The 25,852-nt window shown below is 42.5% G+C and overlaps 1 protein-coding gene across 2 annotated transcripts in view; it reads left to right on the top strand.

Moving 5' to 3' along the window:
- The window catches only part of ADCY2 (adenylate cyclase 2), a gene marked incomplete at its 5' end in the record, with an annotated part of 151,361 nt that overhangs the window by 36,955 nt on the left and 88,554 nt on the right, over positions 1-25,852 (top strand). For both annotated transcript variants that reach the window (XM_081917731.1, XM_081917732.1), the window contains 4 exons: positions 3,157-3,318; positions 15,635-15,784; positions 23,564-23,712; positions 25,569-25,680. In XM_081917731.1, the coding sequence (XP_081773857.1) occupies positions 3,157-3,318; positions 15,635-15,784; positions 23,564-23,712; positions 25,569-25,680 (573 nt within the window). The remainder of the gene's footprint in view (positions 1-3,156; positions 3,319-15,634; positions 15,785-23,563; positions 23,713-25,568; positions 25,681-25,852) is intronic.

Raw genomic sequence — 25,852 nt, 5'->3', positions numbered from 1 at the left:
TTTGCCTTTATTACACACCAGGGGCCTCTATTGGAATTACAGGCAGTCCCAATTTCTTGCTTACTCCCCTGAACCTTCACTCTGAAAGAACATACAGAGCCTCTTTGCTGAGCACTCCTCCTCCCATAACATATTGTTCTAGCAGGTTTGAAAATAAAAATATTTACTATGTATTTACAGCAGTCAGCATTTTAATAAATGAACAAAAGGCAAACAAGACTTCAATAAAGCAAGCTATAGATTTGCAGACAAAAGCCAGACAAGTGTACACTTTCCCTCATGGGCTTATGAATTGTCATTTGGCTGGTCTTCTATGCCATAAGGAGGCAGTGCCACATCCTAAGGAACAATCCCATTATCAGCTAATGTTAGTTAGTTAGGCTCTTAGTTTCACCCATGTTACACAGCCCCACTCATGAGGTGACCTATTATTGTCAGTTGGAGCAATAATAGGGAAGTAGCACCTGCCCACAATCTGTATTGTATGCTGGAACCCCATTTAGGCAGGTCTGTCCTTCATCTGTGTAATAGAAGAATGCACTTAGCAAATCCACTTTTTTCCAGGAGACAGCAGCTGTGCAGTTTTATTACTAACCATCAAGGTGAGACTACTGGCACCTCTAAATTACCAGCCAAAAGAAAGTGGATAAAATAAGTTTTATTGAAACACCTATCAAAAGAAAGGGGGAAATGAAGGGGAAACCATGAAGGTGGGAGAAATGGAATATCATTTTTTCAGGGTATCAGTATGACCAAGACACATTGGGGGGGGGTGTGAGAGAGAGAGATTGCACAAATACAACTCAATTTGCAACTACTTTACGGTAGTCCTCTAACTTCAGAGTGGAGTGCAGCAGCAGACAGGGCTCTGTGGTGAAGCACATGCCAAGGCCTATCTCGTCCACAGTGAATTTCCAAAGGCCAAACTTCAGTGCAACTTAACCATATCACTTGAGCACAGAGAACCACCACACAGCAAAAGCAGCATGCTTCACAGCAGATACTAGTTCCCTCATCATCATTTTCTGTCCCTGGAGATGTGGCCAAGGGATTTTAGCAATCTTGAAGAGAGTAGCTCTGGAAATTCTAAAATGGAAAATCCAGTGGACATCATCCCAAATATTTAGAACAGCATTCTCCCTCTAACTGTGATTGTTGGTTTCAACTCAACATGTTCTGGGGGACTGTTTCACTTATAAAGAGAGTAAGAGTGGGTCCAAAGTGGTAATAATTAAATGGCTCACAGTTCTCTAATCCTCCTCAAGTTCATGCACTGGTTTCTACTCAGGCTAAAGAATATGCTGGCATCTCCTCTGATGGCTCCTTCTCAGTTTGGAGAAGACCTTAACATTGCCTAATCATCAAGCCAGTAAGTCAAGGGAGATAGGATACTACACCAGCCTGCCAGGCTATATGCCTGCTGAATTAAAATAATGCTGATTCAGATGGTGCCTCAATGTGCTCAAACGGATTTGCAAGTGGAGATGCTGGAGCAAAGAATTTTAGAGAGCAAGGTTTGCCATGGGAAATTAACTGTCCTATATCTGTCCGACCAAGGAAAGGGAGTGATCAGGCTGCTTCACGTGGCTGGTGTTGGTGCAAGGAGATGGATCTTCTAGTTTGAGAGGGCCTAGGCCAGTAGAATGCAAACATGTACACTCTTCTCTGGAACGGAGTCCTGTTGAACCCAATGGGGTGATTTTTCTGATCATACATATCAAATTGCACTGTAAAACACTTGAGCTTGTGGTGAGAGCTTTGCTCCATACCCGTATTACAAGCTGGACACTGATAGCCAGAAACTCTAGGCTAAATTTAGAATTTTAATCATTAGAATTTGCACAGCCTTCTAATATAGCACGGTCTGAGACAGATGGAAATAGAAATCCTATGTATTTCTGTCCAGTGCTGTTTGTAAATCACCTTTAATTCTGCAGAACGTGTTAACTCTGAATAAGTATGCCACCTGGATAATTACAGGCCATTGGCGATGTGCAAACTGTCATTTTCTTACTCCTTCCCCCAATGGTGTGAAGGGGGCAGCATTCCAATAAACGTGTTTTTGTTTTGTTTTTCATTCTGGAACAGAAGGATGGAGTAAATATTCTACATTCTCTTTAAGACTTGACATGGTATTAGAGAAAGTTCACATATGAAATCCCATTTTCATTTCCGAATCTCCCCAAATGAAGCTGAATGCTGGGGATGAAAAGTACGGTAATTCTAGCACACAGTGGCATTTCTTATTGAAAAGTATAATGTTCCCCATATCTCATATCCACATTTTGGGGTGGCTATTCAATATTTGAAGAGGATATTGTCTTTCTTGCTGCATATTTCTTGCTTGTCAAATATTTGAGACATCAAAGCTAAATCTTCTAAACTTACAGTGACTAATTCCATCTTTGCAAACTGGTTGCTGACGTTTTAATTTATATGTATATGATTATGGGTGCATCGTACAACATTCCGTGTTTCTAAATGTCACATACTTCTTCAACAATGTGCATCCCTTTAAAACTAAAAGTAGAACGTGGGCTATTGCTGAACCACTGGAAAATTTGTGATGGACCACAAGCAGATTGGTTGCTGGGAGTTTTGCAATGAAAGTCGGACTCTTTTGACCATTGTTTGATTCAGCAAGGGATTGCTTATAGTCTTAAGTAGCAGGACCACTTACCACAGAGCCTCTTGTTCACACAGATTAGTTATTATGGCTCAACTGCAAAGAAATCCTGAATAAATTTGTAAACTTAAAGCACATCAGCAGACTATGCAGACTGCAGTAAAAACAAATCCCCAAACACATGTAAGCCAGAAAACCTGGTAAACATACCCCTGTTTTAAAACCTGTTCCTGAATTTATGCACAACAAGATTATTGATGCTGAAGCAGTGCAGCTAGTTCTGTGTGGCTGAGAAGGCTTATGGGTCTTGAACCATACCCTATAGCAATTTGCTTTTGAAACAAACAGGACTTTTAAAAAAAGCTGGTGGTGATAAGGCCGTGTAAGTTTATCTGTTGACCACATTAAAAAACCCTTTTAAGAAATCCTGTGCATACTTAAAATAGCTCTTTTGTAATTTTAGATAACATGTACTTGAAATATTTTTAGAATTACTTTTGACAAGTATTGTCTTTGTCTTTTCTGCACAGGTGTCATTTTTCTTATTCATCATTTTTGTGGTCTATACCATGTTGCCCTTCAACATGCAGGATGCTATAATTGCCAGCGTTTTCACCTCTGCATCACATACCATTGTGCTAAGTATCTGCCTGTCATCAACAGACATAATCAAGGAACACTTGGTTTGGCAGGTATGTTTCCAGTGATGTGGGTCATTATGTGCTGTGAATGACTTGATGATCATCCTTACCATAAGTGGTCTGTGATTAGAAGCATAATTGTCTCCTTGCACTGTACATTGCTTACTTACCTATTTTTCATTGGGACAGTCAGCTCCTAAACTCTGTAGAAGCTCTTTGTATGCCCTGGGATTGCCATTTGCATGCAAGGAGATGCTGCACTGGGGCAATTGCAGTTTAATATTTCCAACTTTAAAAGGATGCAGAATGCTTAAGAATATTACATAGATGGGCCTGTGCACATTTCATAGCATTTATGTCATGCAAAACTTACCATGGTTACCTAGGATAATATACGATTCTTTAAAAAGCATACAGATCAAGGCTTGCTACTTACGATGATACATTCCACAACACAGAGGCAAACTGGGCCTCTAGTGACAAAGCTGGATCAAAGAGAACCCCTAAGCTGTGGTCCTATTGATTTAGAGAGTGTCTGGTCCTTCTTAGAACTACTTGAATACCAGTTCCCCGAATGGAACTCTGCATCCATAGCACATCCATTGTTAGCTGTCTGCTTCAGTTTATTGGTCCTTGTCTAGCCCATTTACTGAATCCAGGTTTTGACTCAGCATTTCCAGTCTCATCTGAGTTAGTTTTATGACTTCTACTCTAAAGGCAAATAATGCACACTATCAAGCACCATATGGATGTTGCTTTGACAGTCAGGTTCTCCCCTGATAATAATACAGTAATAATAATAATAATAATAATAATAATAATAATAATAATAATAATAATAATTATATACCACTAAGTTTACTGGGTTGCTCCAGCCATTCTGGGTGGCTTCCAACAAATTAAAACATCAAACACAGTAAAACACCAAGCATTAAAAACTTCTTTGTACCTCCAGATGTCTTCTAAAAGGCATAGTTTATTTCCTTGACACCTGACGGGAGGGCATTCCACAGGGTGGGCGCCACTACTGAGAAGACCCTTTGCCTGGTTTCTGTAGCCTCATTTCTCTCAGTGCCAGAAGGCCCTTGGCACTAGATCTCAGTGTCTGCGCTGGACGACAAAGAAGATGCTTCTTCAGGTATACAGGGATCAGAAACGTACTGGGAGCCAGTGTTGACTTTTTAGAACTGGTGTTATATGGTCCCTGTGGCCACTCCCAGTCATCAATCTGGCAGCCGCATTCTGGATTAGTTGTAGGTTCTGAGTTACCTTCAAAGGTAGCCCCACATGGAGTGCATTGCAGTAGCCCAAGTGGGAGATAACCAGAGCATGTACCACTCTGACAAGACAGTGGCGGAGGCAGGGGGGGTCTCAGCTGGCATACCAGATGGAGCTGACCTGGACCAGACAGCTGCCCTGGACACAGAATTGACCTGTGCCTTCACGGACAGCTGTGAGTCCCAAGTGACTCCCAGGCTGCGCACCTGGTCCTTTATGGGCATATTTACCCCACTCAGGACCAGGGAATTCCCCACACCATCCCATTCCCTGTCCCCAGAAACAGTATGGAATTCAACCTTAGTCTGTTGACCACCATCCACCCCCACATCCACCTCCAGACACCCACACAGGATGTTCACCTCCTTCACTAGTTCCGATTTAAAAGAGAGGTAGAGCTGGGTATCATCCAAATATTGGTGAACACCTGGCCCACTGGGATGATCTCTCTCAATGGTTTCATATTGATGTTTAAAAGCAAGGGGGAGAGGATGGAGCCCCGAGGCACCCCACAAGTGAGAGCCCAGGGGTCTGACCACTCATCCCTTACCACTACTTTCTAGACACAATCCCTTACCACTACTTTCTGGAGGAAGGAGTGCAACTACTGTATAACAGTGCCCTCAGCTCCCAGCACTTCTAGTTGGTCCAGGAGGATACAATGGGTGACAGTACTGAAAGCTGCTGAGAGATCCAGCACAGTCAGAAAACAGCTTTCACCTCTGTCCCTAGCGTGCCAGAGATCATCAACTAGTGTGACCAAGGCAGTTTCAGTCCCATGATGAGGCCTCAAACCCAACTGGAAGGGGTCCAAATAGTTTGCATCCTGCAGGTGTGTCTGGTGTTGTTCCATGACCTTCTCAATCACCTTGCCCAGGAATGGAAGATTTGAGACGGAGCGATAATTGGCCATAGTGACTGGGTCCTAAGATGGTTTTTTAAAGAAGTGGTTTGATAGCTTTTTATATACCTGAGGAGCGGACCTGAGCGAAGCCTGCAAGTTCAGTCAGCTCCACCGCTCGAGGGATGCCTGTCCCTAAGCCTTCCTGCCATTGGCCAGTTTGGTAGGCAGACTAGATTCAAGCCGAGCGAGCCGTTCTAGCCGTCCAATGGCTAGAGATTCCCTGGCAGAGGCAGCCTTGTCTGGCATGCATTGGAGAAGTGTCACCTGCTGCAGCGCTGCCACATCTCGAAAGATGTGAGCAGAGCTGTGGCTTGCCCAGATGACAGCTTTTTCCACAGTCGACTTTTCGTCATCATTTTTTTTTCAACTGCAGCACAAAAGCAACAGTGAGGAAGGAAGGACTGCCCACAATATCATCAGAGAATGTGGAGTTTTTGCTCTTTAATTCCATGTCAAAAGTTTGTTTCTTGGGCCACCAGCAGTCAGCACAGAGCTTGTGCCAATCTCTGTGTGGACATGCTGAAATGGCATCTCTGCCACTTGATAAACTTTGTCGGGAAGAATCTGTGCTGCCTACTAAGCACAGTACTTTTCTAAATTGCTGGGATCATATTCATTTCATTTAATTTCATTTAATTTTTGAAATGTATACATGTATACAAGTGAGTACATGAGTAGCTTACTGCATGTCAAACAGACAACCAAGGCTGAATCAGTAGCTTCCTCCAATACAAAGGTGATGAAACTATGAGACAATGATGATGACAATTATTAATTGAATTTCTTAGCAGTTTTTATGCCCAGGTCCCAGAGCAGGCTAAAATTTAGAAATATAATATTAGAGCAAATTACAATGAAGAGAATAGGGTTGGTGGCATAGGTCAGGGTCAAGAGGTCTTCCTTTGCATACATTGGAGCTTTTAAAAGAAATGGCCCAGGGCAGCTGGGCCGCTTGCATTTCACAGCCTTTCAGGCCCTATTGAATGCCATTGTTCCTCTGCCTTACAATCTGCCAGCTAAATAATAATAATAAATAATAAATTTTATTTATATCCCGCCCTCCCCAGCCGAAGCTGGGCTCAGGGCGGCTAACAACACTCAAAATAATCCAAGATAACACTCCTCACAGCCAGTCCATGAATGCTGATGGCACAATAAATCTTGGAGTCTTTAAGGTGTCACAAAGTTCGTGGTTGTAATTGGGAACCAGTGCAGCTATTTCAGGACAGGTGTAGAACTGGATGACATTTCCTGTGACATTTCTCACTACAAAGGGCACACAAGAGAATGGCCCAAGCCGGGGCAAAGCACAGCCTCGGAAATGAACCTCTAAAGCTATGAGTTCACAACATCTTTCCTCACTTGCCCAAGGCTTTAAAAACTTCCCTGCCTTGTGGCTTTATTCCCTGCCAGCAACCAGGCAAGCAGCTCTTTACAAGTCTGCACAAAATCACATTGGTATTTGTCAATGAATTTCAATCTAATCAAGACCCTCCCCCAAAAGAATTAATTAAAAGCAATGTGTCTAATTTTAAAGGTTAAAATTTAGCCTTTAAGCCACTTTGAGCATTTGTCTTTAAACCTCTCTCTGTTTCCATGCCTCAGTAATTAGAGGGCTGTGTGTTTTTCCCAGCGTGTCTTGCTTGCTACAGATTGCAGTTTGGTGACTCTCCTTAATTTTTCCCATTTCATTTCAGGGAGGTTATATAACATTGCATCAAGGAAGTGTTGTCCTGCCACTCTGCAACACAGTTTCCTATCACTTTGTAGTTCATAAAGTCCAATTTTAGGGTGTATATGTGTATATAGGCTGTATAGGGTGTATTTATGCACACACACACACAAATGGTCTGTGCAAGTTTCCTAACTACTGAGCAGTTTGGTAAAATACCCCTCTGTGCTCTCCTCTGTATCATTTCCATATGAGAAAGGGCTTAGGATATTCTGGAGAAGCCCTGCTCCCCTCCAGTGTCTTAATCCAGCTAGGGGCCATGGATGCTGACATGTGTGGTGATTTACCAGACTTGCCTTGCAGACTGGGGATTGCATATCATAGGATCATAGATTTGTGGAGTTGGAAGGTACCCCTGGGGTCATCTAGTCCAACCCCCTGTAATGCAGAAATCTCCGCTCAAGCATCCTTGACATATGGCCACCCGACCTCTGCTTAAAAGCTTCCAGTGAAGGAGAGATTGTGCAAAAAGCTGGAATCTTGCTGCGCTGCTGTTTACGCAGGCTGTGTGTGCTGGATTGAAGCTCCTCTAGCCTCGCTTTTCCTGCTCATGATGCCCGTGTTCTGCCTGCGCTGTTGGAGGCAGCGGGAATTGCAAGTGGGGAGAGCGCTGTTCTCGTTCTGCTTGTGAGCTTCCCAGAGGAATCTAGTTGGCCACTTTGAGAGCAGGATGCCCAAACCTTCCTGGCCAAATCCAGCAGGACTCTTCCTGCTCTACCATGTGCTTGCAGCCCTGGCTCTCTCCATACACTGCCACACTGAAACCTGCCTCTGTGGCACGGACAGAGATGTATCTCTGTGAGTTAAGGAGGTTGTGTTCTCTCATGACTCAGAGCACTTGAACCTTGTTTGTGTGTTTCATCTATGCCACCTTTCATCCAAGGATCACAGGGGGGGGTTTACAATGTAAAACGCAGAAATGCATGACATAGTAACCAACAAAAACAATAATCCCACAACACATTTAAACACCTTTCACTCTGTCCAGTTATGACATCCAGGCATGACCAAGAGTGCCCACTTAACAATGCTAACCTTGCACCTAGTGCAAAGACCACTGAAGACTAACTCCTCTTACCGTTTCTGGACTGGAGAACCACTGAGTCTCGGAATCTGCAAATGGTCACAGGCTGAAGGAGACAGGCACCGGGTGCTTTGGTGAACATTTTCTTCCCCTCTGAAAAGTGTCCCCCCCCAGCTGTTTTGAGGGGGTGTGAATGAGGTTAAGAGTTTTTCTGAAGCTGCAGAATGATCCTGAAGCAACTGCTGACTAAGGCTGCTTTGAATGTCCTGAATGAATATTTTTCACACGAAGTATGTTCGGCTCTAAACCTTTGCCACAGCCTCAACCATCGATTTCAAAGATATACAGAAGAATGGCAATGACTGTGCCTTATTTTGACTTGTTCCAAAGACTTCTGTATCTCTAGGGAGTTTGATCTATGGGTACATACTGGTATGACAGTATAGCACTGCTTTCCAAAGAGAGGCAATGGTTGTTTTTTTAAAGAATAATAATACTCTGAATCATAAATAATCTGGTAGAAGTTCATTTATTTAAAAGTTCAATGCCTAATTTGCTCTGAATTCTCCTGTATGCTAAACTATTTAATCTACTTTCCTTCTGCACTTTACTTTACAAACAAAGTGGAAAAAGATAATTTGTGAATAGAAAACCAATTAATTTTACTAAATGGCCATGTTTTATCTTTTAAGAGTTCTACATGGAGGAAAGATATTGGGCCTAATTTTTGCCTTGCTGTTAAATGAGGAAGAGCAAATTGGTGATGCATTCGGAGACAGTCTTGTCCATCAGTTAGCATGATTTGAGGGTGGCCCAGCAAGTTGAGAAGCAGGAGATTGTTTTCCAAGCGTTGCTTTAATGGGTGGCCTGGGAAAGTTCAGTTCACTGGTCTCCCACTGTAACAGCTTTAATCACTGGTCAACAACAAATTTGTTGTCTGCATTTTTTCAGATGATTTAGGACGAATCTGATGCGCTGAATCCAAAAATCACATTGGTTTTGCTCAATCAGGTCAAGTTTTTGAGCTATGGCCACATGTCGTTTTTTTACGTTTTTGTTCACATGTACGCTTGTGTGGAGCATTTTAGAAGAAGTTGGTGGGGGTAAAATGCCATGTCGAATAATTGTTTTGATGGAAATGATTATTTTAATGACAAGAAGTATTCAGGTCCGATAGTTCTGGGTGATTATGTCGAAAAGGGATCAGTTTGAAGTCATAAAACCTCGAAATCTTCCATAAATTGGTGCGGCAAAGCATAAAGTTATTTTAGTAATAAACTTTGTGACCAGAATAAAGCTTGGGCACCACACATGGTGTGCAAGGCATGCACCAAGACTCTACATGGGTGGACCAATGGCAAGAGGAGTTTGAACTTTGAAATTCCCATGGTTTGGAGGGAGCCGACAAACCATGTCACTAACTGCTACTTCTGCGCTGTTGATGTGACTGGGATCAACAGAAAGAACCGGAGCAGCCTCAAGTATCCTGATCTTCAATCAGCACGTCGTCCTGTAGCTCATTGTGATGAAATTCCAGTGCCTATCTTCGGAGAACTTCCTGACATTAGTGACGAAGATGCCTCCAGTGTTGAAGGACATGAAGAAGAAGAAGTGCTTCTTGAAGATGACATCCATTTTCCCAAAAGGAGTTGAATGATCTAGTTCGCGACCTCAGCTTGTCAAAGGACTCTGCTGAATTGTTGGCATCCAGATTGAAGGGAAAAAACCTCCTCTCTGACAGTGCTCGCATCAGCTTCTTCTGCAACAGGCATCAAGAGTACCTCCGTTTTTTCTCGGAAGAGAAGGATTTGGTGTACTGTGCAGATATTGTGCAGCTTCTGCTCAAGCTTGGAGTGCCACAGTACAAACCCAAAGATTAGAGACTGTTCATTGACAGCAGCAAGCGATCACTGAAATGTGTTCTGCTACACAACGGCAACCAGTTTGCCTCTATACCCCTGGTTCACTCGACTACACTGAAGGAGAACTATGAAGCGGTGAAGTATGTGCTGGAGAAAATTGGTTATGATCAGCAAAAGTGGTTTATTTGTGTTGACCTGAAGATGGTGAACTTTTTGTTGGGACAACAGTCTGGCTTCACCAAGTACCTATGTTTTCTGTGCATGTGGGATAGTAGGGACCGTGCTCAGCATTACACGAAGAAGGACTGGTATTGGTGCCTTGCAGAAAAAGGAACGTCATCAATGACCCTCTGGTGGACAGAGACAGAATACTCTTCCCACCGCTGCACATCAAGCTCGGCTTAAGCAGTTCAGCAAGGCTCTGGACAAGGATGGTGACTGCTTCACTTACTTGTGCCAGGCTTTTCCAGGATTGACCATGGAGAAGTTGAAAGCTGGCATCTTTGACGGTCCTCAGATCCGTCAGCTCATCAGAGATCCAGAGTTCGGAAACTCAATGAATGAAGTGGAACTGGAAGCGTGGAAGGCATTTGTTCTGGTAGTGAAGAACTTTCTGGGCAACAATAAGGCCAGAAACTACGCAGAACTTTTCAACAACATGCTGACTGCTTTCAGAAACCTGGGCTGCAACATGAGCGTCAAGATGCACTACCTATTTTCACATATGGACCGGTTTCCTGAGAACGTGGGTTCAATGAGTGACAAGCAGGGGGAGAGATTCCATCAGGACATGAAAGAGATGGAGACCAGGTATCAGGGTTGCTGGGACGCAGTCGTGATGGCTGACTACTGTTGGATTCTGAAGAGAGACCTCCCTGCCGCTGAGCATTCCAGGAGTTCCAAGAAACGGAAGTTCAAGCCCTGAAGTTTGAAAAATGGTGAAGCAACATGCAATTTACGTGTACTTACCTTTATCAATGCCCACCATTCAGTTTACAGTAATCAATGTTTCTATCAGGTAATCAATATATGTGGTTGGAAAAACATTTTTTCTCTTAAAAACATATTTAGGATGATATGTGTTGACAAAAATCAGCTGATAATGCCACAAAAATGTAATCGCTTTTGTCACAAGATCCGATTTTTTTCAAATCAACATAACACAAAAACCTGACCTGATGGAGAGAAACGGATGCCATTTCCTGATTCAGCAGTGCAAAAATACCCTAAATCAGTTGTAGAAATCTAGACAACATTCAAAAAGTAAAAATTGTTGCCCAGTGTCAGGTTGCATTTTTTTTTTTTAGGTGACATATTATTCTTGTCTTGGAATAGCTATCTAGCACTCTGTGAAATTTGAAAGAGAAACTCGTAGCTACCATTTACCAGAGAATTGAGATTCTGAAATATCTGCATACTGGTGTGAAAAACATGGTGACCTTAACCCAAGAATGGAAAAATAAGAAACTGAGAGAAACTGAAATGGACAGATCTGTCCATCGCTATTTGGGGCTGACAGAGGAAGATTCAACATAAACTTAGGCAGTGTAGCTTGGGGGTCTTCCTGGATCCTTTGCTGTCGCTTGAGGCTCAGGTGGCCTCAGTGGCTTGGAGTGCCTTCCATCAGCTTTGGCTGGTGGCCCAGCTATGCCCCTATATTCCCTGGACAGGAATAGCCTACCTACTGTCCGTGGTGGAGGAAGCCGCTTGGGCGCCTGGGGCAGGGTGAGGGCGGGGCAAGCCACCCATAGGGGCGGGGCACACCCAGGGGCCTCCAGAGTTTGCCTGCCTCCTCCCACTCAGCCGCCCTACAGCTGGGGGGAGGCAGTGAGTGGACTGTTTGGGCAGCACGGAGCCTGCATGTGCCGAAGCCACTGTGTCTCTCCCAGGAGAGACATGTGGCTCAGGAGCACTGCAGGCCCCGCGGTGAGTGCCAGCCAGCATTTTGTCACCCCCCTCAGTGGTGACACCCGGGGCGGCACACCCCCACTGTGACCCCTCCTTTCCTCCGCTCATGACTACTGTTGTCTATTCTCTGGTAACCTCAAGGTTAAATTACTGCAATGTGTTATACCTAGGGCTGCCTCTGAAGATGGTTCAGAGGTGCAGAATTTAGCGGTCAGATTGCTCACCGGGACAAGACGGTTTGAGCATATTACACTGATCCTGGTCTAACTGCACTGGCTGCTAATAAGTTTCCGGGCCCAATTCAAAGTGCAGGTTTTGACTTACAAAGCCTTAAATGACTCAGGACCGCAATACCTCAAGGACTGCCTCTCTCCATGTGAACCAACCCAGACCCTGAGATCATCTTCTGAGGCCCTTCTTCGTGTGCCTCCTCCTCAAGAGGTCTGGAGGGTGGCAACACGAAAACGGGCCTTCTCTGCAGTGGCTCCCTGTCTATGGAATGCTCTCAACAGGGAAGTTCACCTGGCGCTTTCATTATACAGTGGTGCCCCGCAAGACGAATGCCTCGCAAGACGAAAAACCCGCAAGACGAAAGGGTTTTTCGGTTTTTGCGACGCTTCGCTAGACGATTTTCCCTATGGGCTTGCATCGCAAGACGAAAGCCCATAGGGAAATCTCGGGGACCTTTTTTTAAATGCTGGCGGTGGGGAGCAAAGCCTTTTCCCCCCCTCCGGACTTCAGAAGAGGTCCAGGAAGGCCGGCGGGGGTGAAAGGCTTTGCTCCCCACCGCCAGCATTTTAAAAGCGGTCCGGGATAGCAGGGAAGCGCTTCCCGCTATCCCAGACGGCTTTTGAAGGCAGGCGGGGGGAGCAAAGACTTTTGCCCCCTGCTTGCCTTTCCGGGAGAGCGGAAAAGGCAGCGCTGCCTTCCCGATCTCCCGGAAAGGCAGGCAGGGGGGAGCAAAGACTCCCCCTAACCGGGGGCTTTTAATTCGCCCCGGGACAGCTGAGAATTCCTCCGCTGTTCCGGGGCGATTTTAAAATGCTGGCGGGCGGCAGCGCTGCCGCCCGCCAGCATTTTAAGATCGTCCGCTGTCCCTGGGCGATCTTAAAATGCTGGCGGGCGGCAGCGAAGGCTTCGCTGCCGCCCGCCAGCATTTTAAGATCGCCCACGGACAGCGGAAGACTGTCCGGGGCGATCTTAAAATGCTGGCGGGCGGCAGTGAAGCCTTCGCTGCCGCCCGCCAGCATTTTAAGATCGCCCAGGGACAGCGGAAAAGTCTCCGCTGTCCCGGGAAGGCAGGCGGGGGGGAAGCAAAGACTTTCGCCCCCGCCAGCCTTCAGAAGAGGTCGGGGGACAGACTGTCCCCAGACCTGGTCTGAAGGCGGTTTGGTTTCCATAGGAACGCATTAATTGATTTTTAATGCATTCCTATGGGAAACCGTGCTTCGCAAGACGAAAAACTCGCAAGACGAAAAGACTTGCGGAACGAATTAATTTCTTGCGAGGCACCACTGTACACCTTTAGACACCAGGCAAAAATGTTCCTTTTTAACCAGGCCTTTGGCTGATCTGATTTACAGCCTATGCCCTTTAAAATATGTGTGTTTTTTAAAGGGGGCAATTGGGTTGTTATTGTTTTTATTTCGATTATGCATTTGTGGTTTTATATTTTGATTTTATTCAGTGAACCTTCCTGAGACCTCTGGGTATAGGGTAGTATATAAATTCAATAAATAAATAAATAATAAAAATACACACTCCGGTTTACCCTGCATCCAGGCTGCTCCTGCTGCTGGTTTTGGAAGTGGTGCACATGCATTGTTGTTCCTACTGAAATATTCAGTTATTGAGTATATATCCTACCCTTCCTCCAAAGTTGCCCAGAGTGACAAACACAGAGACATTTCAGAAACAAAAAACAAAACAGCTAAATGGTTAAAACATTTTAAAAACAATTAAAAATACCTAAAAACAATTTCAGTTAAAAACTTTCTAAAAGCAGTTGCATTAAAAACATCATTAACAATATTATTTCATCCAGGACGCTCAGATTTGCCTGAAATACTGTGTCCCCCCCCCCCCGACTCCAGCTTCAACCTGAATTGAGGAAAAAAGGGACCTAGATTCATTTTAAACTGATAGTGTGTACACAGCCCTAATCTCAGCAGGGATCTGTTTCATTAGCTCGGAACTATTTTTTCCTCAGTTTCCAAAGAAGCGATTTCTTGCTCCTCCACTTGCAGCTGCTGGGTGACCTTGGGCCAGTCCCACTTCTCTGAAGTCTCTCAGCCCCACTCACCCCACAGAGTGTTTGTTGTGGGGGAGGAAGGGAAAGGAGAATGTGAGCCGCTTTGAGACTCCTTCGGGTAGTGATAAAGCGGGATATCAAATCCAAACTCTTCTTCTTCTTCTTTTGTTACCTTCTTATCCCTCTGTGTGCTGCAGTTGTCCTTTCATGGGTGAGAGAGACTATCATTATAATTTCAGATGATATATATATATTGGTTTAAAATATGACATTAAAAACAATTTTTTAAAAATTGCAATCACAAAACATAGTGGGTCCTAAAATGTACATCATACCTGTCAAAGGCCAAGATAAAGAACTGTATCTTGTAAATCTATTTTAATAAAAACTATTCTAAGCCTATTAATATATCTATTATTTATCTTTATGCCCACCCAGAACTCCATACACCAGGCATGTCCGAGTTCCGTTTTGGGGGCCCAATCTGGCCCACCGGTTGGTTTAATCCGATCCCTGCGGCAGTTTAATTCCTATGGTAAAATCCCCAAAAGAGCTCAAGATCTTCAATTCCCAAGAAAGCTCAAGAACTTTGGTTGGCCCTCACGCATCTTCACTTCATCAAATCTGGCTCTCTTTGAAAAAAGTTTGGGCACCCCTGCCATACCCCAAATAGGCCTCAGTGCAAAAAGCCAGTTACAAAGGGGAGATTGAGGGAAACAACTCTCTTGTACATTATCCAGTGCATTGTCAGAGGGAGCACATGATGGCAGACGTAACGGTGTCAGAAGCTTCAGACTGAGTCACTTCAGGTGAAATCTCACTTGTATTTGAGATGGGGGGGTATATTTTTTTAACTCTCCTGTGCTGAAAAATAAACCTGTCTGCCTAGAAAAGGGAAGGTCATGGCAAAATACCAAATATTGTTTGATAGCTTTTGTGACAAGGACTGTGAGCAGTGCTATTTCACGAACAGCTCTCTTGTTCTGAGAGGGGCTGGGACTGAGTTCCAACAAGTTCCAGCTGAAAAAAAGCCCAGACTGTGAGGATGCAGGAAACTATAAAATCTTCACAAATAAACCAAGTACAGTTGTACCTTGGTTTTTGAACAGCTTAGTGCTCAAACATTTTGGCTTCTGAATGCCACAACCCGGTTCTGGTTTGTTCCGGTTTGTGAACTATTTTTGGAAGCCAAACGTCCGACAGGGATCCGTGGCTTCTGATTGGCTGCAGGAGCTTCCTACAGCCAATCAGAAGCCGTGCTTTCGTTTCCGAATGTTTTGGAAGTTGAACAGACTTCTGAAACAGATTCTGTTCAACTTCCAAGGTATGTCTGTACTGTCTGACAGTGACATCGGACAGTTTCATTGCTCTTTTCTTTGTGTGTCTGTATATGTGTCTGTGTGCTTAGATCCTGGCCAATGTTATCATCTTTATCTGTGGGAACCTGGCAGGAGCATATCACAAACAATTAATGGAACTTGCTCTGCAGCAAACATATCAGGACACCTGTAACTGCATCAAGTCCCGGATCAAGCTTGAGTTTGAGAAGCGGCAGCAGGTAAAGCTCTTCTCAGGATTTCATTTACCCTTCCATTTTGTCCGGTTCTTTGTTTTCCTTTGTTGGGTGTGTGAAAATGATTATTGATTAGGCAGGAGAGGCAAGAAGCTCTTCAGAAATCCATTTACGACTTGCAGTTTCCACCCAGGCGTAGAGATGTAATTGCTGCTGCTGTCCTCGTGCTTTTTCCCCTCCTTCACTTGTAATCCAAAATAAGTGAAGAAGAAAAAACAGTAAGAAGAGAAAGTGTGAGATAAAAGGAATATTAGGCTGATATCATCAAAGTTCTTGTTTTGGTATGGTCTTTTGCTGTGGAACATCAATGACCATTCATCCTTTATCCTGAAGAGCAATTTCAAGGAGCATCATCCAGACTAATGGACATAGCTTGTTAATGGATGAGTCTACTCTTTAGGTGGAAGGATCATGTGATTTACAGAAGTCTTGGGGAAATGCAAGAAGATTCTGTTTTGTAATAAGAGAAAATAGAAGCTTTTATTCAGATAAATTCAGGCCATAGAAACTATAGAAACTTGCAACAATTCATAAAACCACAGTCAAACATTAAAAACTTCCCAGTACCACAGGAAGTACCACATTTTTCGCTCTATAGGATGCACCGGACCATAGGACGCACGTTGTTTTAGAGGGGGGAGAACAAGAAAAAAAAATCTCCCCCTCTCTGCACAGCGCCCCTTCAGCGGAGCGGCAGGAGGCGCTGCGCAGAGAGGGGGAGAATTACCCCCCTTGTTTTCCCCATCTAAAACAAGGTGCCGTTCAAGGTGCGTTCAGCTGCCTATAGGCGGCTACCTTGGAAGCCTGGAGAGCGAGAGGGGTCGGTGCGCACCGACCCCTCTCGCTCTCCAGGCTTCAGATTCCTTTCGACCTGCTCTTTGGGGCTGGCGGGGGGGGGGGAGCCTCCGCACAACCTTCCGCTGCTCCCCGAGTGTGAGGGTTAAAAGATTGTGGGGTTTGTTTTTGCCTAGTATGGCATGGAGAATAAATAGGCACATCAAGGTCTTGTCATGTATCTGTCGGAAATGCAGCCTGTTTTGTGTTGCCCACATTAGAGCTGACACAGAACTATTGTGCTGAAAAGAACCTCAAGGGTTGGAAAACAAAGTCAACTGAGACAGAATGACTACAGCTAACTCCCATTTTTGCTGCACCTCTCCCTGTTTTAAAGCATCAGGAACCAGCAGGATGGTTTCTTTTTTTTTTTTTTTTTGAACCCAAAGCTTTTATTTTCAATGCAAAATCATAACAAAAATTACAAACATTGAATCCAAGATAGTGCTATACAGACAAAAATCCCCGGCACATAAAAAAAAAAAACAGCAACAAAAAACAAAAAAAAGAAAAAGAAAAAAAAGGGGGGGCAAAGGAAACAAAACTAAACAAAAATGAAAAAACACACATCTACAAAGCAAAACCATATCATAACATACATAAACACAAATTGACTTCCTTCCTTTGTTCTAAGACCTCCAAAAATAATTACTCTTACTGTATTGTTGTGTCTAATTAGATTACTTCCATCTTTATGCTTTTTTACATCATTTTTCTTGTTCTTTAACCCTGTAAAGCATCATTCATTACATACCAATATACTGACTCCAGAACAATGTTTTTTCATATACTCTTTAGCACAACCCCATTCTTTTAATAGTTTCTGGTCCGATTGTCCCCTTATGTAAGCTGTAAGTCTTGCCAGATTTATGTATTCACAAAATTTAATTTGCCAATCCTTCACTGATGGAATTTTTCTGCCTTTCCTGTTTTTAGCTATAAGCATCCTGGCAGCTGTTGTTGCATAAAGGAATATTTTCCTTTGATTTTCGGGGATATCATTTGTAATTAAACCTAAAAGGAATGCCTCCGGTTTTTTACTAAAAGATATTTTAAACATCTTTTTGAGTTCTTCATAGATTTCATTCCAGAATTGTTTAATAGGTCGGCATTCCCACCACATGTGGAACATTGTTCCTATTTCTTTTTTACATCTCCAACAGGTATTCGACTTTAATTTGTAAATTTTAGCCAATTTTACTGGAGTTAAGTACCATTGGTACACCATTTTCATAAAATTTTCTCTTATTGTATAACATGCCGTGAATTTGATGTCATATTTCCATCATTTCTCCCATTGATCCAGCCGAATTACATATCCTATATCACATGCCCATTTGATCATAACTTCTTTTATTTCTTCATCCTTTAATTCCCATTCTAATAATAAATTATACATTCTGGATATATATTTTTTTGAGTTTTGTAATAATACTTTTTGTAGTTTTGATTCTTCTTTTTCAAATCCTATTACTTTATCCTGGTTGAATATTTGTGCAATTTGATGATATTGAAACCGTGTGGTACAGTATTGGGTCACCTCGTCATATGGTCTTAGTTTTAATTGGCCCTGTTCTTCCTTTAGGAGCTGCTGGTAAGTTGCCATTCTTCCTATAGTATTTTTCTTTTTAACTGATATTACTTCTAGCGGTGAGACCCACCATGGGGTTTTTGGTTCTAACAACCTTCTATGTCTCATCCAGACCTTGTATAATGCATTTCTAATTACATGGCTTAGAAATTCTTTATGGACTGCCACTTTGTTATAAATTAGATAGGCATGCCAACCATATCTGTTGTTCCATTCCTCCAAATCCAGAATGTCGCTGTTATCCAGTTTGATCCAATCCTTGATCCAAGTAAAGCATGCTGCATCGTAATATAGTCTCAGGTCTGGGAGTCCAAAACCTCCCCACTCTTTTATGTCAGTTAGTAATTTATATTTGATCTGTGGCTTTTTGCCTTGCCATATAAACTTTGTTAGGTCCATTTTCCATTTCTTAAAACAATCATCTTTACCTATTATGGGAATCATTTGAAAAAGGAACAGAAGTTTTGGTAAGATATTCATTTTAATAGCCGAAATTCTACCCCAGAGTGTTAATTTCAGTCTTGTCCAAGTTTCCATTTCTCTTTTTGTTTCTTCCCAAAATTTTTTATAATTATCTTCAAACAAATTTATATTTTTCATTGTTATTTGTATGCCTAAATATTTCACTTTTTTTACAATTTGTAATCCAAATTTTTCTACCAGTTCCTTTTTCTCTTGATCTCCCATATTTTTTACCATTAGTTTCGTTTTTTCTTTATTCAAAGCAAAACCTGATACCCATCCAAAGTTTTCCATTTTTTCTAGAGCCTTTGCTATACTTTCCTTTGGATTTTCCACCATTAAAACTAAATCATCCGCAAATGCCCTTATTTTATATATTTTCTCTCCTAGGGATATTCCATTTATTTCTTGATCCAATCTGATTTCTTGATTTAATATTTCCAAAACCAAAATGAATAGCAAAGGTGAAAGTGGGCACCCTTGCCTGGTGCCCTTCTGTATTTTAAAATAATCAGTTGTGTCGTTATTTATTATTATATTTGCTTCTTGTTGTTCATAAATTGCTTTTAACCCTCTTGTGATTTGGTCTCCCATGTCCATCTGGTCTAGTAATATTTTTAGAAATTTCCATGATACTTTGTCAAACGCCTTTTCCGCGTCCACAAAGACAAAGGCTACCTTCTTACTTGGTTTCATGTCTAAATACTCGATCATATCAATCACTGTTCTTATATTGTCACTCATTTTCCTGCCCGGCAAGAACCCTGCCTGCTCTTTATTTATACAATCCTGCAAAACTGTCTTTAATCTTGTTGCCAATATTTGTGCATAGATCTTGTAATCATTGTTTAGTAATGATATTGGTCTATAATTGGTTATAAACTCTTTGTTTCGTCCTTGTTTTGGGATTACTACTATGTGCGCCTGTTTCCAGGTGTTGGGAATCTTCCCGTCTTCTAATATTCTGTTTAAGAGTGTCTTCATAGGTGATAATAATGGTTCCTCTAATTTTTTGTAGTGTATTGCGGTAAGACCGTCTGGTCCTGGGGATTTTCCCAGTTTCATCTTAATTATCGCCTGATGAAGCTCTGTCGTGGTTATTGGGAAGTTTAGCTCTTGAATCTTTTCTTTCTTAATTTTAGGTATATCCTTTCCACATAAATAGTCTTTTATTTCACCCTCTGTCTCGTTTCCTGCTTTATATAACTTATTATAATATTTTGTAAAACACTTTTTAATTTCCTCAGGGTTGTCTAAAGTTCTCCCCTCTTCCACTATTTTGTCAATCAGTTTTTCCTTTTGTCTCTTTTTCAGTTGCCAGGCTAGCATCTTTCCGGGTTTATTTGCAAATTCGAACGACCTTTGTTTCATCCATTTAATGTTATCCTCAATTTCACTATTTAATATTGCTGAAGCCTGAGTTTGTAATATTTTTAATTTTTGGTTTATTGATTCATTTTTTGGTTGTTTTGCTAATAATTTTTCGTTTATTCCTATTTCCTTCCTTATTTGTTCCAGTTTTTGCTCTCTGTTTCTTTTCCTTATTGCGCTTTGTTGTATGTAAAAGCCTCTTATGAAAGCTTTACTTGCATCCCATATTATCCTGAGGTCTGTATCCTGTTCTTTATTTAATTCGAAAAATTCTTTCAATAGTTCTTGCGCTTTTTTTACCATCTTTTCGTCATTTAATAATCTTTCATTAAGTCTCCATCTTTTATTAGTTTTCTTGTATTCCTTTAATTCTAATGTGACTGGGTTATGATCTGTAATAATTTTGGTCTGTATTTCTGCTTTTTTAATTTTAGTTGTTAAATTGTTTGATACCCATATGCTGTCAATTCTGCCCGCTGATTTTTTAACTTCCGAAAAATGTGTATACTGTCTTTCTCCTGGATTTTTATATCTCCATGTATCAATCAAATTTAAGTTTTCTACCATCTGAAAGAAGGTGTCTGGGAGTCTGCCTTTTTTAGATTTTCTTTCTCTCTCTGTCCTATCTAATTCTATTGATGTGACACCATTTAGGTCTCCCATCAAAATAATTTCCTCTTCTATAAATTCCAGTAAATTAGCTTCTACTTTTCTGAAAAATTCTGTTTTGTTACCATTCGGTGCGTAAACTCCTACTATAATTAAATGCTCTTTACCTTTTGTTATTTTTACCCCTAGTATTCTACCCTCATCATCCTTAAAGATTTTTTTTGCGTCTAGTTTAGGGTTCACATAGATCACAATTCCCCTTTTCTTTTTTACATCTGAGGATATAAATTCTTGACCCAATCTCTTATTTTCTAAAACCCTTCTATGGTTTCTAGTCACATGGGTCTCCTGCAAGCATATAATATCCCATTGTTCTTTCCTCAATACATGTTCTATTTTGTTTCTCTTCCTTTTATCATTTTGACCGTTAACATTCCAAGATATAATTTTTAAATTCATTAATTTTTATTTGTTATCTACAGTAATTTCGTTGAGTAGGTAAAAAAAAAAAAAAAAGAAAAAACTCAGAAATTTTAGGATTTTGATAATCTGCTTCACCAATCTCTCCCCCCCTCCTTAATACGCGCTTATCTCTCTATGCTTCTTGTGATGTTTGCGTTGTTTCCTCTCGCTCCAATGTTGGCTCTCCAGTTAATTCTTTTTTGTACTTCCTCCAGAATTTTCCCAGCTCATCTACTGATCTAAGAGTTTTTCTTCTGTCCTTATATGTGAAAGTGATACCCTCAGGAAATTCCCACCAGCAGGATGGTTTCTGAGGAAGGAAGATGCGATAGAGTAAACGATGCCTTATGAGGAACGGCTAAGGGAGCTGGGCATGTTTAGCCTAGAGAAGAGGAGGTTAAGGGGTGATATGATAGCCATGTTCAAATATATAAAAGGATGTCACATAGAGGAGGGAGAAAGGTTGTTTTCTGCTGCTCCAGAGAAGCGGACACGGAGCAATGGATCCAAACTACAAGAAAGAAGATTCCACCTAAACATTAGGAAGAACTTCCTGACAGTAAGAGCTGTTTGACAGTGGAATTTGCTGCCAAGGAGTGTGGCGGAGTCTTCTTCTTTGGAGGTCTTTAAGCAGAGGCTTGACAACCATATGTCAGGAGTGCTCTGATGGTGTTTCCTGCTTGGCAGGGGGTTGGACTCGATGGCCCTTGTGGTCTCTTCCAACTCTATGATTCTATGATTCTATGAGTATGGTGGATAGCTCTGAAAGGCTTCAGGGTGGCACATAGACACCAGGTCAATGGCTGATTTTTTACAAGGGAAAACCTGATGAGTGCTGAAAGGCCAGCACCATTGGTTGTTTCCACTGACTCCTATACAACTGAAACCAGCTTTTCTCCAGAGCAAGCATAGCTTTGACAGAGGCCTCCCAGGTGAGCTCTTCCTTATCTTCTTCCTTGTGACCAACAGCAGCTATGAGTATCTGCTGTTAGAACAGCTAGCTCCCTTCTGACACAGCAGATGACAAACTTCTGGCTTGCAGGACCTACGTTTTTGTTTTGCTGGAAACCTCATGATCCACCGGTTGGAGCCAGGAGCAAATGACATCCTCATAGAATTAAGGAACTTGGTGCATTTGAGCAGTTGCTGACCTGTTTTGAGTGCCAGAACTGAGCTGGGCTCTCAGTCCTACTAAAAAAACACACCCAACCTAACCCCATTCTTCATCACCTCTAGCTTTCTTCATTGTTGCAGATTTGTCTTGGGGGGGGGGGTCATTTTGTTGTTGCTATTGTTAAACAATTGGAAGTCAGAAATCCTTTCCAATCTACTTGTAGACCCGTCTTCCTTCTGTTCTGTCCCTGAAATAAGTTGCAAGAAGAGAGAAGTCAGACAAGAGGACTCTGTCGAAACCTCTTAGGTTTTTACGTTGTGTGTGGAAGAAGCTAACAGAGCCCTTTGGCTCCTTCTTGACATGAATGATAAAAGCGTCCAAGGTGTGGACATCAAAACTGCACCCTTGGGATCAGTAACTTTGTTGGGGGCAGGCTCTGCCACCAGATTACCTATCCATGGAGTCATTAGCAAACGTGAGATTTGTTATGGGAATTTACCTGATTAAATATATTCTTGATGTCCCTCACAATCTCCTTCAGTTGAAATATGAAGCTGGTCCATCTGCCTATAAGTAGATCTGTTTGTGCGTTAATGCCCAGTCTGCCTCCTGCAGGTACATTGTGCAGGGATGCCACAACTCTCTAGTTTGTGAACTGATGCACTTGTACGGTGGATTCTCAGCCTACTGTTGGTCCCTTTATCCTGTTGGTTTCCTGTCCTGATCTATGCATGCGTGTTCTTCATGTGCACAGAGGGCAACTGACAAACAAGAAAGACAATTGGTGGATAATAAGGGCCAAGGAGGAAGTAAGAGGAGACCCTGCCAAAGGCATTCAGAGTCCTGGAGGCAAGTTTTTGTAGAGTCATTAGGACATGAAATAATTTTTCTTTTGTAAGAGCTAACTTTGAGCAGATTGTGTGTATTGATGCAGGTTTGTGTGTTTCCCATTCCCCTCCCCTCCTTCTCACTGCTTTTCTACCCATTTTTAAATTTTTTAATTTTTTTTAAAGCCCTGGAGGAGAAAGGACGCTGAAGCCATTCATGCTGCTCTTCACATAACCCCACCCCCACCTCCGGTCAGCTTTCCACAGAAGAGATAATCTTTTGCAGCTGCATTTCATAAAGAAAAGAAAACTTGAAGTGGAGGTGGGGACCACAAATGATAGTGCATCATGTGCAGTTTCCTCCCAATCCTTGAAATAAATTCCATCCCACTGTTGCTCATAGAAAATGTGTTCGTAATAACTACTTAGCAGATTTTCCTGCTTGAAGCTCAGTTGAAGCTTGGGCCATTTTGTCTTTCCTCTCTCCAACCTAGGAGCGCCTCCTGCTTTCCTTACTTCCTGCTCACATAGCCATGGAGATGAAAGCTGAGATCATCCAGAGGTTACAAGGACCCAAAGCAGGCCAGCTGGAAAATACAAACAACTTTCATAATTTATATGTCAAAAGGCACACCAATGTAAGGTATTGTTTGGAACAGACACTTGCCCATTCTCAGTGCTGAAGTCCATTAGTTACCATTACTAGCAAAATGCTTTAATCACAGCTATACATTGTTTAGAGGGAGGTGGTTGCCTTGTTCTTTCCTTTTTCTTTTCTTTCATTGGATGCAGGTGTTCAGGCACACAGATATCGCAGGTTGGTTCCATAGAACTGTGACTATAGATAACCTCTGTGGACCTTGTGACATGTTTATTTTGGGAAGGCAGCTGAATTTAATTAGGCATATCAAATTTAAAAGCAATCCGGAGGCTGAAATATTATTGCTTGAACAAATGGCCTTAAATTTTTCGTGGTAAATATCGAAAGCAAAAAAAAACGCTTTGCACTTGATACAAGCTAACTTGTTGTATGGCTGCCATCAGCACTGATTAACACAGTCATTTGGGGGCAATTTTCAGTGTGGCAAAGCTGGAATGTGTTTCAGTCTCAAGGACGGGTAAGTGGGAGATGAGAAACGTGGTGGAAGTCATGTTGGCCTGTTTCATTCAGGCTCTGGTCCCCTCCTGCACCCTTGAGGCCTTTCATGCCCTATACTGCCCTTCAGCTAAAGTCACAGAAGAGTAGGGGTCAGGTTCCATACATTGGTGCCCAGAGTACGAGTTTTGGCCTGCCAGGGCTGCCTCAGAGTCCGAAGGACCTGAGAGAGTCACCAGTGGATGATCTAGGAAAGGCAGATGTTACTGAGCTTTAACTGTGGCATCTCCAGAAGGGATTTTGAATTGATGTGATTTATTATACTTTTTTATCCCAAAGCACCTTACAAACAACAAATGACAGTAGCTTTACAGAACATAATAGAATGTCACAAATACAGCCTAAGTCATATGGAATAATTAACAAATCATCAGTGAAACAATTGCAATCTATAAAACATGGTTAACAAAGCACAATTAAAGCAAAAGTCATATTGTATGGTTAACAAATCAATACAACATATATAATCTATAAAACAATATTAACAACATTAATGAAATAGCAAGCAAAAATGAAAAATAAACAAAGCACTCTGGGAATAGGGAATCTTTTCCCCCTCAATGTGCTGCATTCCCCTAGGGATAAAAGGCTGTTGGTTGCATGCCAATGATGTGTGAGGCAGAGCCCAAATAAGATGGGGCTTCCCATTTCTCCCCCACCCCCCAATGAACTGCTGCATGAGGGGCAGCGCACCCTTGCCAGGCCCTTGCAGAAGACTCCCCTGTTTTGCCTTTTCTCCTGTCTCACCTTCCTTCTCTCCTTGTAGGCCCACCCTCCTGCGTGAAATTAATACTGTAATTGGTTAAGCCCCCAACCCGTGCCTGACATAAGCAGAGTTGCAGTACACTTTAAGGGTTGTCTTCTGGCTTTATGTCTCACACTGTGGAGCAGTTGAATGACCTCTGGCTGTCTCCTCTGCCTTTTCCGGTGGAAACTCTAGAACGATCTTGCCTGGTGGGTGGCTCAGTTTAGGCACCAGAAGATATTAGCAGCTCCTCTTTGCAGACTGGTAACCTGCCCTTCTCTTCAAAGAGTTCTGCTGGGAGTTCAGCATCCGACCGCAGTGCAGCAAACTGCGGGGTGAGGCACAATCCTTTATAGGCAAGCGGTCCTGGCAGGGTCACAGCCTGAGTGGACACAATGGAAGGGGAGTCAGACCACAACAGCAGGCCATCCAAAAAGGATGTATGAGCTCAGCATCCAAACATATGGTTTTGGACAAGTTGTATCTGCTCCTGGTGAGGCATTTAGTGCATTCCCTTTTCTCTTGTTTGTTTTCTCCAAGAACTCTAGTGATAGTTTTAAGCTAAGCAAAATGGTAAAATCCCCTTTTTCACTTGTAGCATTTTATACGCTGATATTGTGGGATTCACTCGCTTGGCTAGTGATTGCTCTCCTGGAGAACTGGTGCACATGCTGAATGAGCTCTTTGGCAAGTTTGACCAAATTGCAAAAGTAAGTACCCCTGAGGGCTTCAGTAATGGCTGTTAGGTTATCATTGTCTTTGATGTTAAGATTTATAGCTGTGGCGTGAGAGTGGCATGCCAGGTTGCTGACCTGGGGTCTGCTGCGAATGCAGTTTTCACAACCACCAGGCCACCCTCACATCCTGAGCCAATGCTGAGTG

Source organism: Podarcis melisellensis (genome assembly GCF_964234715.1).
Source record: "Podarcis melisellensis genome assembly, chromosome: 7".
Lineage (NCBI taxonomy): Eukaryota > Metazoa > Chordata > Lepidosauria > Squamata > Lacertidae > Podarcis > Podarcis melisellensis.
The sequence above is the reverse complement of the archived record's forward strand: the minus strand, read 5'-3'. Positions and strand labels throughout refer to the sequence as shown.